Raw genomic sequence first — 14,855 nt, forward strand, 5'->3', positions numbered from 1 at the left:
ATCATGTGCTTGGCTGCTTGCCTAGAAGGTCTTGGTGACACAGAGCCTGGCATGAGGGTGTTCACAACATTCCTGCGTATGGTCCACATGCCCAACAGACCTTCTAGAAAGAGTGTAGGGTCCTCTCTCTACCAATGATAATGACGTGCGAAACAGTAAGCCAACCACACATGTGACAGTGTCCTGACTGTCCAAACTCATCTCACTCAGCCCTGGAGCTTAAGGAGGCTGCCTGTTTATGATTAAGGACAATGTCAGTGACAGGGGGAAGGGGTGTTGTGGGGGGAGGGGGACGGAGCGAACATCACCTTATGCTCAAGGACGCAAGCCACTGCATTTTTTAGAATCTCTCCCCGACGAGTGTGCTCTCACCATTGCCACCAACACTGTCCTCATCAGGCACAGAAAGGCTAAGTGACTGAGACAAGGCCACACAGCTGAGTGTGCTGGAAGGGGAGGCACTTTTGAGTCTGGGATGAAGTCCTCAAAGTGGGACTCAGCGATCACTCACGTCAAAACCACTGAGGGTGTGGGAGGTCACTGAGTTCCTGGGTCATTTCTTGAAAATGCAGCTCCCAGGTCCCACTCTGGGCCGAAGGAATCCACTGCAATCTTTTAGCAGTGTGGTCCAACACTCAGCAAGCTGACTCAGTGTCCTTGTCCCCTTGCACACCCCCAAATGACACAGAAGCACCCTGAAGTTCGAGAGTCCTTGTCCTATAGAATGGAGAAGGCCCTCCTCAGCCGACCGCACCCAGTGTTCACAGCCTAGGCTCTGAGCAGTCAGCAGGTTCGACTTTTGAAGCATTTGGAGGGTGAGCGGAGGATCTATGGGGGCCTTCTATGGGCTGCTGCCTTTTGCAGGGAAGCCCATACCAATCTTGTAGTGAGCTCAGCCTGGGCGACACCCAGCAGGCACTCAGTTTTGCCTCTGAGCAATGACCACACACCTGGCTCACAAGCTCTGCACTGGGTCTTAGCCAAGATGTCAAGAAGGAATCTTGTTTTTGTTTGAGACAGAGCCTCAATATTCAGCCCTGGCTGTCCTGGAGTTTACTGTGTAGACCAGGCTGTCCTCGAACTCACAGAGATCTGCCTGCCTCTGCCTCCCAAGTGCTGGGAGATGAAGGTTTAATTTTAGCAGCTGTATGTCTATTTTAATACATTAGAAAAAAATTAACACATATTCCAGACCTTTGATGTCACAGATGCTATTGTGAATGAATGCTAATGAGGGGAAAAGTAAAGAAAGAAGAGGAAGAAGAGGAGGAGGAAGAGGAGGAGGAAAGATCAGTTTAAAAATATGGTGTGAAAGATATACTACAGGTCTGTCACCTGCTTAGAGAGCCATCCCACTGTGAAATTATAGAAATCATGTTGTCCCTGCAAAGTACAATATTCTAAATTCCAGTTCCACGGGAAGGTGCTGTCTTTGCTCATTCCAGCTTCTGCCAGTCGGGCATGCCCTTTTTTTCCTGCCCAGCCACAGCTCAGTCTCAAGGCTAGCCTCACAGCTGACCTCAGACCTGTTCTTGCTCCTGGTATCGCCCTCAGCCTTGGTTCTCCTTGGCCAGCCGGGTTCCCCTTGGAAACAGCAGGAAAAGGGACCAGGGCCTTCTGAGCAGAGCTGAGCTCCAAAATGCTGTTCCTGGCCTGCCCAGCAGGGTTCTGTAGTCAGGAAGTCCCTTTAGGATCCTGGCCTGATGATAGGCCAGCCCCTCCCACATCCTCAAGGGAGCCCCACCCAGTGGAAGGCAGATAGCTCAGATAACCTCCCAGGGTCAGTCAGTCCATCCAGTGGCTGGGTCCTGAGATATGCTTATTTCCAGTGAAGACCACACCGTGAGGCCTCCTGGGAGCTTCAAGAGAAGGATGACAAGCCTGGACTGGAATCTACACAGACCTACATTCTAGTCCCATCATACTGCAGAGTGGCTGTGTGGCCTGAGCAAGCCTCTGAACATCTCTGTGCCCCTCCATCTGCTCTTACAGAGGGAGGCTTATTAATTTCCCCTCACCCACCGGACACAGGCAGAGTCAACGCCAAGATGCCCAGCTCATGCCCAGTACAAGGAATGCTACCTCTCCTGAGCCTCCCACACCTACATTTACCCAAGATGCTCCTGGGGAGCCTTCAGCTGCACGCCTCAGCTGACATCACCTACGCTGCAGATGCCTCCCCCTTCCCCTCTTTCCTTTTTTCCTGCTCACTCCCACTCTCTGTCCTTTTCCCTCTCTCTATTTGGCCCAGCTCCCAGATCTCAGGTACAGTGACAGACAAGACGCCTATGTGACTGGCTCTTGATAAAGATGCTGGCACTCTGCCTCCCCCACCTCTTTCTAGAACATGTAGCCCAGGCTGCCCTCAAATTTAATATGTAGCTCAGGATAACTTTGAACTCCTGATCCTCCTGCCCATATCTCTCAAGTGTTGGGATTACACGTGTGGGATATCACACGTTAATTAATGCTCTGCTGGGGAACCGAACCTCGAGCTTCATTTATGCTAAGCAAGCACTCTGCCACTGTAGCCCCTAGTATTTCTTCATTTTTTGATATGGACTCTCTATGTAGCTTTGGCTGGTCTTGAACTCTCAACGTTTGGCCATACAGAGTCACTTTCTAAACAAGGTTAGTTCACAGCTGAGGCTAAAAGTTGAGCATGGCAGATCTATCTGCGAAAAGTGCTCCTCACTCTGTAAGAGCTGGAGCTCTGTGTTTAGAGAGCCCCCAGGGTAAGGAGTCCTTCCTCTTGAAGCATCATGAGTTCTGGGAGTCTCCAGGCCAGGGTACACAGCAAGGCTACAATGGCTATGGTCATGTAGACCTAGGTTGGGAAGCCTTTCAAATGATTGGTGCACCATATGTGCATGCTGGGCAGTGGGCATCTGTGCCGCCCAGGGGTTAGAGGGAATGACATTATCTCTCTCTGGCTCCATGGTCCCACACTGGACCCTACACTCTGGTCCCTATAGCCAGTTGGCCTCCAAGTTGTGGCTACAAAGACAAAGAGCTTGGCTCCCTGTCAATTGGCAGTGGGAAAAAAAGGGGGGGGGGCAATAAGGTGTCTCTGGGGTACTTGGTGACAGGGCTTGGTTGCCCCTTCCCCTAAGGTTACCACTAAGTGGGAGAAGCCTTGCTGGCGGGAGCTGTGACATCTCTGTTGGGGAGAGGAAGTGTGCGTCAGCAGTCTGAATAATTAGAACTCTTCAGCACTGTCAATCACAGGTAGGAAAGTAGGCGTCGAGTCACTTTGCCTGTAGAGAAGCTGGTGCTGAGCCATGTGCCGTGTGTGTGTGTGTGTGTGTGTGTGTGTGTGTGTGTGTGTGTGTGTGTGTGTGTGTGTTTGTGTGTGTGTGTGTGTGTGTGTGTGTGTGTGTGTGAGAGAGAGAGAGAGAGAGAGAGAGAGAGAGAGAGAGAGTCTTCCTAAGCCTTGGGAAGGCTTTAAGGGGCTTCATCAGCTGAAGGCTTTGAAGTTGGAGCCGCAACTTTCTGCTTGAACTTCATGTTGCTGAGAAAATAAAAGGGGCTTTGTATAGAAAGCCCGTGGTGACTCTTGGTGCTCTCTGCTTGGCACTCTCTGCCTTGCAGGAAGAATCTGAATTAGCAAGGAAGGGGCATCTTTATGATCCTTGGCCAACAATTCCTGAACTCACTCCCCCAACTCACAAGGAACACAAACTCATCGTAGGGACTGTGTTGTGTTTCACATGGCCTTTCAGCTCAGAGTACTCGTCAGAGAGAGTGGCTTTCTCTGGAGGGTGGCAAGCTAACCAGCTGCTCCTCTTGAAGGGCATATGTGAAGGCACATTGAGCCAGGTGAAGGAAAGAGGAGAGAGGCACGCAGAGGGAGAAACTGACTTTGTGTCTCCATCCTTGTATGTTTGTAGAGTGCATGTATGGGTGTGTGGAGGTCAGAGGTCACTAGAAGCCATGAGGAGCCTAGATGGGCTTGGGCAGAGTGCTCATTGAGACTAGGGCCCATCAAGGCTAGCAAAGGCCCTGATGAGAAAAAGATCTTGCTAACAGAGCCAGGAGGAAAATGAAACAGGAGTTAGTCAACTGCAGATGCACAAAAAACACCCAAGATGGGACAAACTAGATACTTAATTTCTCAGGAGCCAACCATCCTGCTTATATTTTTCCCATTTTCATGTATGTGTGTTGTATATGTGTGGTGTGTGTGTGTGTGTGTGAATGTGTGTCTGTGTGATGTGTGTGTATGTGTGTATACACATCTGTGTGTGGTGTGTGTGATGTGTGTGTGTATGTGTGTGGTGTGTAAATGTATATGTGTCTGTGTGATGTGGTGTGTGTGTGTGCATGTGTGTCTGTGTGATGTGATGTGTGTCTGTATGTGTTGGTGTGGTTTGTGTGTGTGTGTGCATGTGTGTCTGTGTGATGTGGTATGTGTCTGTATGTGTTGGTGTGGTTTGTGTGCGCATGTGTGTCTGTGTACTGTGGAGGCCCAAGGTAAAATCACCCTTCATGGCTCTCTCACCTTATTTGATGAGGCAAGGTCTCTAAATCAAACTCAGAGCTCACTGATATGGCTAGTTTCCCTAGGCAGCTTGCTCTGAAGATCCCCATTTCTGCCTTCCAAGCCTAGAATTACAGGAGATTCCCCCAAGTCCACCTGGTATATATGTGGGTGTTGGGGATCCAAACTCTGATCCTCACATGTTCCCAATGATGGCTACACCATTCCCTAACCAAGTGGTTCTGAGCTGTATAAGAACGCTAGCTAAGCAAGAGGCCGAGTGAGCCGGAGAGCACCCTTTTCCTTCTACTTGCTCCTGGGTGTGGAGCGAGTTCCTCTGTCAGAGGAGATGCTGTGTGGAATAGCAAGCAGGCCTGGCTTCAAGTCCTCAGTGATGGACTGTAATCCATTAATTGAAACAAACCCTGTCCTCCTGTAGGTCACTTTTCACGAGTGTTGGTCATGGCGACAGCATGAACTTGGACCATTGCTTTTCTAAGAACTAGGGTTCACTTACCCAGAGAAGGGTGGGGCTGCTAAAGTAGTGTTCAAGTACTCCCAGCTCTGACACCTGACAGGGAGTGCTCAGCAATGCAACAGCCATTTGCTCAGATGTAGGTTTATTGCCAGAAGGCTTGGCTAGCTTGGCCTCCGCGTGAGGTCAGCAGAGAAGCCACCATAACCTAGAGATGTCCTGATTACACTCAGAGGAGTCAAAAGCCACCTCTGGCAGGCTGTGATTGCAGGGGCAAGAGGGACACTGGGCCAGTGACTCACAGTTTAATGTGCTATGTGGGTTGGAGGTGGTGCGAGGGGACAGGAGACTCTGGGACTTCCAGGTTGAGATATGGATGGAAAGAGGACACGTTGGCATAGCTGGCTGAGGAAAAGATGGCTTAAGTCAGTGGTTCTCAACCTTCCCAATGCTGCAATTCTTTAATACAGTCCCTAATGTTGTGGTGACACCCCCCCCCCTAACCATAAAACTATTTTCATTGCTACTTCATAACTGTGATTTTGCTATGATTACAAATTGTAATGGTAAATATCTGTGTTTTCTGATGGTACCGAAGGGGTTGAGAACTACTTAGCTTAGGTGAATCAGGATGGCTGCAGGGCACAGCCAGGGAAGTCCAGCACTCATCCTTTGGTATATAGCTCTGATGAGTGTGGAGGTCTGAGAGCTATCAGCCACTAGGAAGATTCAATGTGAGGAACAAGGCAGGGGCACTAGAGGCCATGAGGAACCTAGATGAGCCTGGGCAAGGTACTCATTGAGACTAGGGCCCATCAAGGCTAGCAAAGGCCCTGTTGAGAAAAAGATCGTGCTAACAGAGCCAGGAGGAAAATGAAACAGGAGTTAGTCAACTGCAGATGCACAAAAAACACCCAAGATGGGACAAACTGGCTACTTCAGTGGTCACCTTCCAGAACATGTTAAAGGAAGGTATAGAGTAAGGGGCCATCTTTCCCCTGTCCTTCTGCAGACATCCAAGCAGAAGCCATATCACCCCTAAAAGGCTGTAGCCTTCACATGATAATGTGGATTAGGCTGGCTTTACTAATGGCACATGTATTTACCCTGGTCACCTGCAGGTAGAGCTTGTCCATATCTTTGTGCAGAGGAGTTGGGAAGGATCATATGGGGCATGAAGGTTGCACACTGCTTAAAGGGACAGTGTAAATGGTGTCCCTGGAGTCATAAAGAAGGGTCCCAAGTGCCAGAGGACAGGGCAGAGCCACCATTGTCATCCTAGAGGTTGAGATGAGCAGACAAGACAGCCAGGAAGCTCTGAGAACTTGCCGGCTCTGCAGCAGAAGTTCCTGCTCTCAGAGGCAGGAGGCCTGGCCTCCAGCCACTCACTACCCCTGACTGAATGCAACACAGTGTGTTTCGAGCAAACTTCAGAGGTACTGAGGGATGGGGCTGCTCAACTCCAGCCACTCTCAGCTGTTCCAGCTTCCTGGCCAATTGGCTAGCAGAGGTGGCTCATTCCTGGAAACTCCAGGGGAAGCCTCTCCCTCCAGGGGTTGCTGCCCTGTATCTGAGCTGCCACCTCCCTGGCACCCCATATGGGCTGTGGAGTCTGGCTAAGCTTTGGAGTTAGTAGAACATAACTTCTCTATAGAACCATCAGTTGGCACCTGTCAGCATCAAGGCTGTGCAGGGACACTAACGTCAAGCATAGCTGCTCCAAACCCCAGCACTGCCTTACAAACCTGTACTTGCTCATTAACTCTAAGAGCTGTGTTCTCATCTGTGGAAATGGGGTACATGGGGCCTCAGGAGATGGTCCAGTCAGTAAAGTGCTTGCCAAACAAGTATGAGGACCTGTGTTTGCTCTCTAGAATCATTGTTTACAAAAAAAAATTGCTTGGGCATGCTGGAATGAGCTTCTAATTCTAGTGATGGGAAGGTGGAGACAGGTGGGTTTATGGGGTTTGTAGGCCAGCCTAATTGGTGAGCCCCAAGTTCTAATGAGAGAGTCTGACTCAAATAAGAAGGCAGACAGCTCCCGAGGAGTAACGCCTGAGTGCACCTGCATACACATGCACACGCTCACACACCCCTGCATACACATGTACACACATACATGCATACATACATGCACACACACATATATGCACACACACATACATGCATATACACATACACCTGCATACATATGCAGACACACACCTAAATGCATATGCATGCACATGCCTGCATGTACATGCACATGCTCACACACCCCTGCATACACATGTACACACATACATGCATACATACATGCACACACACGTACATGCACACACACGTACATGCATATACACATACACCTGCATACATATGCAGACACACACCTAAATGCATATGCATGCACATGCCTGCATGTACATGCACATGCTCACACACACACCTGCATACACATGCACACACACCTGCACACACTTTTACACACCTACATACACACACCTCTGCATATATGCACACACACCTGCATATACATGTACACACTCACCCACACCTGCATATACATGCACACACACATTCACATAGACATGCACAAACATACAACTGCATATACTTGTACACACACATCAACATATACACGTTTCCACATACATATACACCTGCATACACATGCTCACCCACACCTGCATACATATGTACACACACACACACACACACACACACATGCACATGCACATGCACCTGCACACACGCATGCATACGCATGTGCGTATATGCACGTGCAGAGGAAATCTGCTGGGGTGGGTGTGCTTCTGGGAAAGATTTTTTTTTTAAATTAACAAAAGAAAAGAGACAGACAAGAAAAGCCCTTTCTCAGCACGTTATCTAAGGCACTGCTTCCTGTCTTTGTTTGCATTTGACAAGGTAAAGCCTGGAGTGGAGCAGCCATCTTGAGGCCAGGAGGTAACAAGCACAAACCCAAGAAGCAAGCACAAGGAGAAGGCAGACCGAAAGGATTTAAAAATAAATAAATAAAAAATAGCCAAGCAGGTGTTTCCCCTGCCAGGGCACAGGAAACCAAGGCTCTCCAGGACCACGTCCCTCCCTCCCATCCGAGGAGGCCCCTGACGAGCCGACGGAACAGCCTGTGCCTGGCACACACATTACACAGCACGGGGGTCAGAACCACGATGGCTGGGGGAGAACAATAGATGACCTTCTCTCTTACTCCCTGGAACAGAGAACCCCACACAAACGCTGTTTGTTTGGTTTAAATCAGTTACCTTGGTCATGGCGTCTCTTCATAGGAAAACGAAGGCAACTAAGACACACCCCATCTCCTCCCTGATCTGGCTGTGGCTATTCCCTCCCATACTCTCAAATCAAAGGTGTGGTCACCTGAGCGCCACACTGCTGGCACCCTGTAGACTGGCTTCTACCCTAAGTCTCTCCTGACCCTGTTCCATGCATTTGAGACCTCAGCACACAGGGAACAGGAAGTGTGTGCATCTCCCTCTGACAGTGGTAGTGACAGTTTATAGCCACAGCCTGGATCTAGGCTCCTGCTTGTTCCTGCCAGATGCTCTGCTGCTGGGCACAACCTGGACAACTGGACAGGGCAGATCAATAAGGAACTTTCCAAACGCCCCTGAGCTCCCAACCTTGATGACATACATTCTCAGGCATTTAAACACCCCTAAGTGTCTGTCCACTGTGGAGCTTCGTGACTTTACCAGATTCCTGCATACACTCTGGGGCTCCTTGGCATCTCTTCGCTGGCTCCATCACCCGGGGTCTCCTCCATTAGCCCTGACCATTGACACATCATTTTCCTCGCCCCGTGGCAGGGTGCTCCTGACTACCTCGGCTGCCCTTTCTGCAGTTCTATTCCACGCCCCACAGGAAACAGGGTCTCCTTGGACCCAGCAAACTCCAGACAGGACTAGGGAATGATGGAGAGGTGGGATCCCAAGAATGGAGAAGTGTAATCCTTGATTGTGGACACAGAGGCCAGGAGGACACCCTTGTCTGCCATTAGCCAGCTACTAGCAAGAGAAGCACTTGCTTTGCTGATCTAGGTGGGTGCTCAGCAGGGAGGGCCCTGGGCATATGATTGGTAGGCTAATAACTTGTTATTATAAATGTCCATAGAACACCAGAACATTTCTCAGAAAATGAAGCCTGCCTCTCTATTTCTCCTTCCTTTGGCACTGACCCTAAGGTCATAGGCGGTGGTGAGAGGGGCTCCACCCTCCTTAGAAGCTTCTTTGAGGGCAGGTGAGATGGCTCAGTAGGCAATAGTCTGCTGCCAAGTGTGATGGCCCGAGTTCAATCCATGGTTTGGGGTTTTTGTATTGTTTTGTTTTGTTTTAAATTTTTGTTTCTTTCTTTAAATTGTTGGAGATTTGACCTTTGTGAGTTTGATGTAGCCAATGTGGAACAATCAAATCTACATGTGGATCAGACAAATTGCATTTCTGGCTGGTGGTTCTGTTGAGATGAAAGCTGGCTTTGGGAAGGTAACCAGGGCTTACCCATATTGAGACATGGCTGGGAAATGCAGGCCCAAGTCGCCCATCTCCAGCTCCTGGATGAGTCCCAAGCATTCTCTGCTGAGCCAAGGGAGCAGAGCCGAGAACTACAGGCTGAACAATTCCATTTCTGGGTTACCCTGGTGAAGCCCCAACCCTGAAGACAACACACGTGAGCTGTGGCAAGTCTGGGAGGGAGGAGAGCTGACCTGTGGTCAGGACAGGAGGACATCTCTGACGGTGAGGAAAACGCTTTCTTTCCTAAGAAGGACGGTTTCCTAGCTTTGTGTGTTTGTGACAAGCATAGCATGGGATCCTGAGGGGATGGGGAACCCAAAGTGGGATGACTCTGACTTCATGTAAATTACATCTCAATAAATCTGACTCTAAAGACACTACCTGGGTCTAACCCTGGGAATTGCAGGGCTCAAACATGCCCACCTCCCAGCTCATCCTGACAGGTGCCACAATTGAGATGAGTCTTTACTCTTCTCGTTGCTGCTATGACAAAATGCCTGATGCAATCAACTTGAGAGATGAAAGAAAGGTTTGTTTGTGTTCACAGGGAAGACATAACAGCAGGAACACAAGGCGGCTGTTGAGGTGCGTTACATCCGTAGCCAGGAAGCAGAGAGAGATGAAAGCAGGCACTCAGCTCGACTCTCATTGCCTTCTCCTCCTTAGGATCTTTAGTCCAAGATCCTACTGCATCATCGCTGTGACACAGGCACTTGCAGTGAGCCTTCCCACCTCAGTTAACCCAGTCTAGAAACTCCCCCACAGACGTGCCCAAAGGCTCATCTCCTGGGTGCTTCTAGATCCTGTCAAACTGACAGTACTATCACACAGGGCTTTCTGAGACCTGGGATCCAGTATGCTGTGCCCCCGAGTCATCCTGCATACCTCTGCCATTCCCAGGAGACCATGACGAAACTCCCAGTAGGGTTTCCAGACAGACAGAAGGCTTCCCTGGTCTTCTTCCCTAGAACCTAACCCACCGACCTGGAGCTGCCTCCCAGTCTTCCTGATTGACTTCAGTTCACATGGTGGGTGGGAGAGCTGACGTCACCCACTGCTGTCCCCTAGGATGGGTTGGGTGGGGCAAGGAGGTGGGTGGGGTGGACTGGACTGGAGGTCACACTGTCAAGTTTTCTCACATGAGCCAACTGCCAGGATTCTCGAATGACCTCTGTTTGGGGGAGGGGTAGTGAGAAAGGACATAGGACCTAAGCTGGTAGCAGGCCTAGCTTCTGCTTGGCTGCCCTATGGAGTCTAGGGGTCCTGAGCACAGGGAGGGGCGTATGAGAGAGGAGTTGCTGCCTTACAGTGATGTTCTAAGCAACCCCAGTGGTGACACATTCAGACAATCCCAGATCTGGGGAAGCTAAGGCAGGAGAATAGGGAGCGTGAGGTCACCCTAATTACACAGTATATCTTACTGATATGCAAACTGGATTCATAGGTTAAAATAAAGCAGGGAGCTGAGGATGGAGATGGTGCCGCCGGTGATGTGCTTGTCCAGTTCAGATCCCCAGCACCCACGTGAAAACCAGGTACGGAGGCATGTAAGCGAAGCTCCTCAAGGGTAGAGCCTCTGCCTGCCTGCCCTTTCCTCTGCAGCAGCCTGGAATTTGGGCAGAGCCTGCCTATGGAGGCTCTTCCAACATGTGGAAGCAACTCATGGTGCAGTGGGTGTAGGGCGTCTCCCCTGAAGCTCTCCCTGCAGTGAGCTACTCTAGTCTCTAATGGAGTTGGTGCTGTCCAGTGGTAGGATGGGCTGTGGTGGGAAAAGGCCAACTTCTCATTCCTGAAGATGTTAAAGAAATGGGAGGGCAGAGTTTGCTCGGGAGACGGCGCAGGAGGAAAGTGTATGGCATGCAAGCATGAGGAACGGGGTTCCCAGCACCCACGTAAGAATCTGGGCATGGTAATACGTGCTTGTAACCCCAGTGCTGGGAGGGGAGACAGGGCGATGTGTAGAGTTCACTGGCCAGTCAGCCCAGACATACTGGTGAGTCTCAGGTTCCACAGGAAACCCTGATTCAAAAAAAATAGGTGGAGGGGGCTGAGACATGGCTCAGAGGTTAAGAGCACTGACTGCTCTTCCAAAGGTCCTGAGTTCAAATACCAGCAACCACATGGTGGCTCACAACTATCTGTAATGGAATCTGATGCCTTCTTCTGGTATGTCTGAAGAAAGCTACAGTGTGCTCACATACATAAAATAAATAAATCTTAAAAATAAAATAGGGGGAGAGCCACTGAGGAAATCATCCAACATAAAGATGTATAACACACATGGAGATATATAACATATATGCACACACATATGAAGGAATGTAACAGATATATGAAGATGTATAACATACACAAACACACATGAAGATACATAACACATACACACACACATGAAAATGTACAACTGCACACATAAGGAAAAGAAAAGAAGAGAGAAGTTGAGAGTTGCTTGGTGAAGGAGTTAGAGCTGGGACAGCAGCAGGTTCGGGTTGACCTGGGGACACCAAGAGACCTTTCTGACTCAGAGCAAATGGCAGGCCGAACTGCCCACTTGATTTCCCAGCTGCTGGCAGCTCTCAAACACACCTGGCTCAGCAGTTCACACTCAAGTGAAGGTCACCATTATGCATGCTGTGTCACATGCCCTATCCAGAAAGGGCGCCATCTGAGTACACCTCCACACACACTCCACACTGTCCCCACAGCCACCCTGTGGCCACCACTGCCATCTCTAATCTCCTGAACATGGAGGTCAGCCAGGCTTTGGGACCTGTCCTCTGTCACCACCTCATGTCATTCCTGTTCCTAAGAGGACAGAACCACTGTCCCCAAACAAAGATTCAAAAGTAAGGTGCACAAGCCAGAAGATTCCTAATCTCAGGCTGTGGAGTGGGGTTGAGGGGGAACTCTTCTTCACTCCACAGCTTAAAATAACTGGCAAGACTCACAAACACGAGATCCGTCCTTTTGGGGACTCAGTTTGGTAGTCAGTTTTCAAATGTCATGATGTGAATGGCATAGCCACCAAGCCTCACCATTTCTACCAATTCAAATAATATTTTGTTTCGACACTGTGGTGTGTGGTGTGTGTGTGTGTGTGTGTGTGTGTGTCTGTGTCTATCTGTGTGTGTATCTGTATATGTCTCTCTCTGTATGTATCTGTATGTGTACTTGGTTGTGTGTTTGTAGACCAGAAGTTAATTTCAGACATCTTCCTCAGTAGCAGCCTTGAGACCAGGCCTCTCAATGGAGCTCACTGTGTGGCTGGGCTGGCTGGCCACTGAGCCCCAGGAACCCTCCTGTCCCTGCATCCTCGGTGCTGTGATTACAAGGTAATGCCACCATGTCCAGACTTCCCCTTGGGTTCTGGATCTTGAATTATGTTTGCATGGTAAGCACTTTACTCACTGAGCTTCCACCCCACCCCCAAGCCCCTAAGTCATGGTTATTTCAGCCTTTTGTTTGTTTTTATGCAATGCTTGAATGTGCTGGGAACATACTCTACACCATAGCTCCAGCTCTTAAACCTTTCTTTAAGTGGTTTTGTTCTGAAACTGAAGCATGTGCCTGAGCCTCCTTCTAAGCAAGTTTAGACTTTATATCGCTGATATAGACTAAAGAACTGCCTGGCACTTAAGCCAAAGCACATTCATTGGCCTCTGAACCCATCTTACATGGCACTGGTGGTCCTTGGTCATTCCTCAAAAAGCAAGGAGAAGGAGGCCCCTTCAAGATAAGGACCACATCTGTGTGAGCGACTGACACTTGGACAGATGCCCAGAAGTCTCTCCTTCCAATTTCTTCTAAGACAAAACAAACACCTGTTATTTTCATGTGGTTACGGTGGTGGTGGTGGTGGTGGTGGTGGTGGTGGTGGTGGTGGTGGTGGTGGTGGTGGTGGTAGTGGTTGAGACAGGGTTTCTCTGTGTAGATGTGACTGTCCTAGAACTCCCTCTGTAGTCCAAGCTAGCCTAGAACTCAGAGACCCAACTGCCTCTGCCTCCTAAGTGCTGGGGTTAAAGTTATGTGCTAACACACCCAGCTTAGATAAGGCCTACTTAACACACTGCAGGAAAATGATATATTATATTGCATGAAAAGGAAGATGATGAGATTAAGGTTAAAGGGCAGTGAGACTAGAGAGCCAAGGCAAAGTGAAAATGAATCTTTAAAGGAGTTATGGCTCTCAACTGGTCCTTGGAACTGAATCACAGACAGGGGCTCTGAGCCTCCCTGCAGACAGAGTGAAAAAGGGAACATGAATTGCTTTCCTTTTATTCCATCAGCAGGTGACAAAGGAGAAAACGCCCTCACATATGCCCCTAAAACAGCAGTTCTCAAACAGTTGGGTCATGACTCCCTGTGGGGGTGGCATATAAAATAGCCTGCATATCAGATATTTACATTACGATTCATAGGCTGGGCGTGGTGGCACACACCTTTAATCCCAGCACTTGGGAGACAGAGGCAGGCAGATTTCTGAGTTCGAGGCCAGCCTGGTCTACAGAGTGAGTTCCAGGACAGCCAGGGCTATACAGAGAAACTCTGTCTCAAAAAACAATAACAGAAAAAAACCAAAAAACAAAAAACAAAAAATGATTCATAACAGTAGCAAAATTACAGCTAGGAAGTAGCAATGAGATAATTTGATGGTTGGGGGTCACCGCAACATAGGGAACTGTCTGAAAGGGTCACAGCATTAGGAAGATTCAGGACCACTGGAAAGTAAAGATGGTTGATTGTCTCCGAAGCTGCTGACCTGGTGACGTCTGATCTCCAGGCAGGACCCTGTCTCTGCGAGCCCATCTCCTGTACATATGTGATTTTCCCCAAAGAAAACTTTGATCAGAATATTTCTCTTTCTCAAACAAAACAAAATAAAAAACCAAAAAGCAACAACAAAAAACAATGTCCTCATCTTACCTAGAGAATGACAGAGAAGAATCACAACGTGTATTCCAATTGTTCTTTGAGCTAACCCCAAAGTAAATGCCTGAACTCAAATTCAGCTCTTCCACCATGGCCCTAGGCAGGCCACACAACCCTTCAGAGTCTTCACATCCTTATTCCATATCACGAAGGTGTAAAGGGGCCTCCAGTGCAGGGCTGACTGAGCCTCAGGACCAGAAGCCCCGCCTCCTGCGCCCGGAGCATCCTCCTCATGTCTACAGCCCGGGTTCCTGGGCTTCAGTCTGGTTGAGCCTCCCTTTCTGTTTACTGAATTCCCAGCACACTTTTGGATCAGGTTCAAGTGCCACTTGAACTGGGGATCGCCTCTGATGTCTCAATCAAAACAGCCCATTTCTTGCTCTCTTTGCCTGCAGTACAGAATGAAACAATCCACCAACACAGGAAATACTGGCTGTCAGCT

General features: G+C 49.2%; 1 protein-coding gene across 7 annotated transcripts in view; it reads right to left on the bottom strand.

Annotated features, from left to right (window-relative positions):
• The window catches only part of Coro2b (coronin, actin binding protein, 2B), a 117,555-nt gene that overhangs the window by 70,114 nt on the left and 32,586 nt on the right, over window positions 1–14,855 (bottom strand). Inside the window, exon 1 of one of the 7 annotated variants that reach the window (XM_006511098.4) lies at window positions 14,408–14,840. The exons of 5 other annotated variants lie outside the window; for them this stretch is intronic. Coding sequence is in view for 1 of the 2 variants with exons in the window: in XM_006511095.2 (XP_006511158.1) it covers window positions 8,219–8,227 (9 nt within the window). In the remaining variant the exon portion in view is untranslated. Of the gene's footprint in view, window positions 1–8,218; window positions 8,244–14,407; window positions 14,841–14,855 lie in introns of those variants that run through there. One more of the 7 variants, XM_006511095.2, reaches the window with a different exon arrangement.

This window comes from Mus musculus, chromosome 9 (assembly GCF_000001635.26).
Source record: "Mus musculus strain C57BL/6J chromosome 9, GRCm38.p6 C57BL/6J".
Classification (NCBI taxonomy): Eukaryota; Metazoa; Chordata; class Mammalia; order Rodentia; family Muridae; genus Mus; species Mus musculus.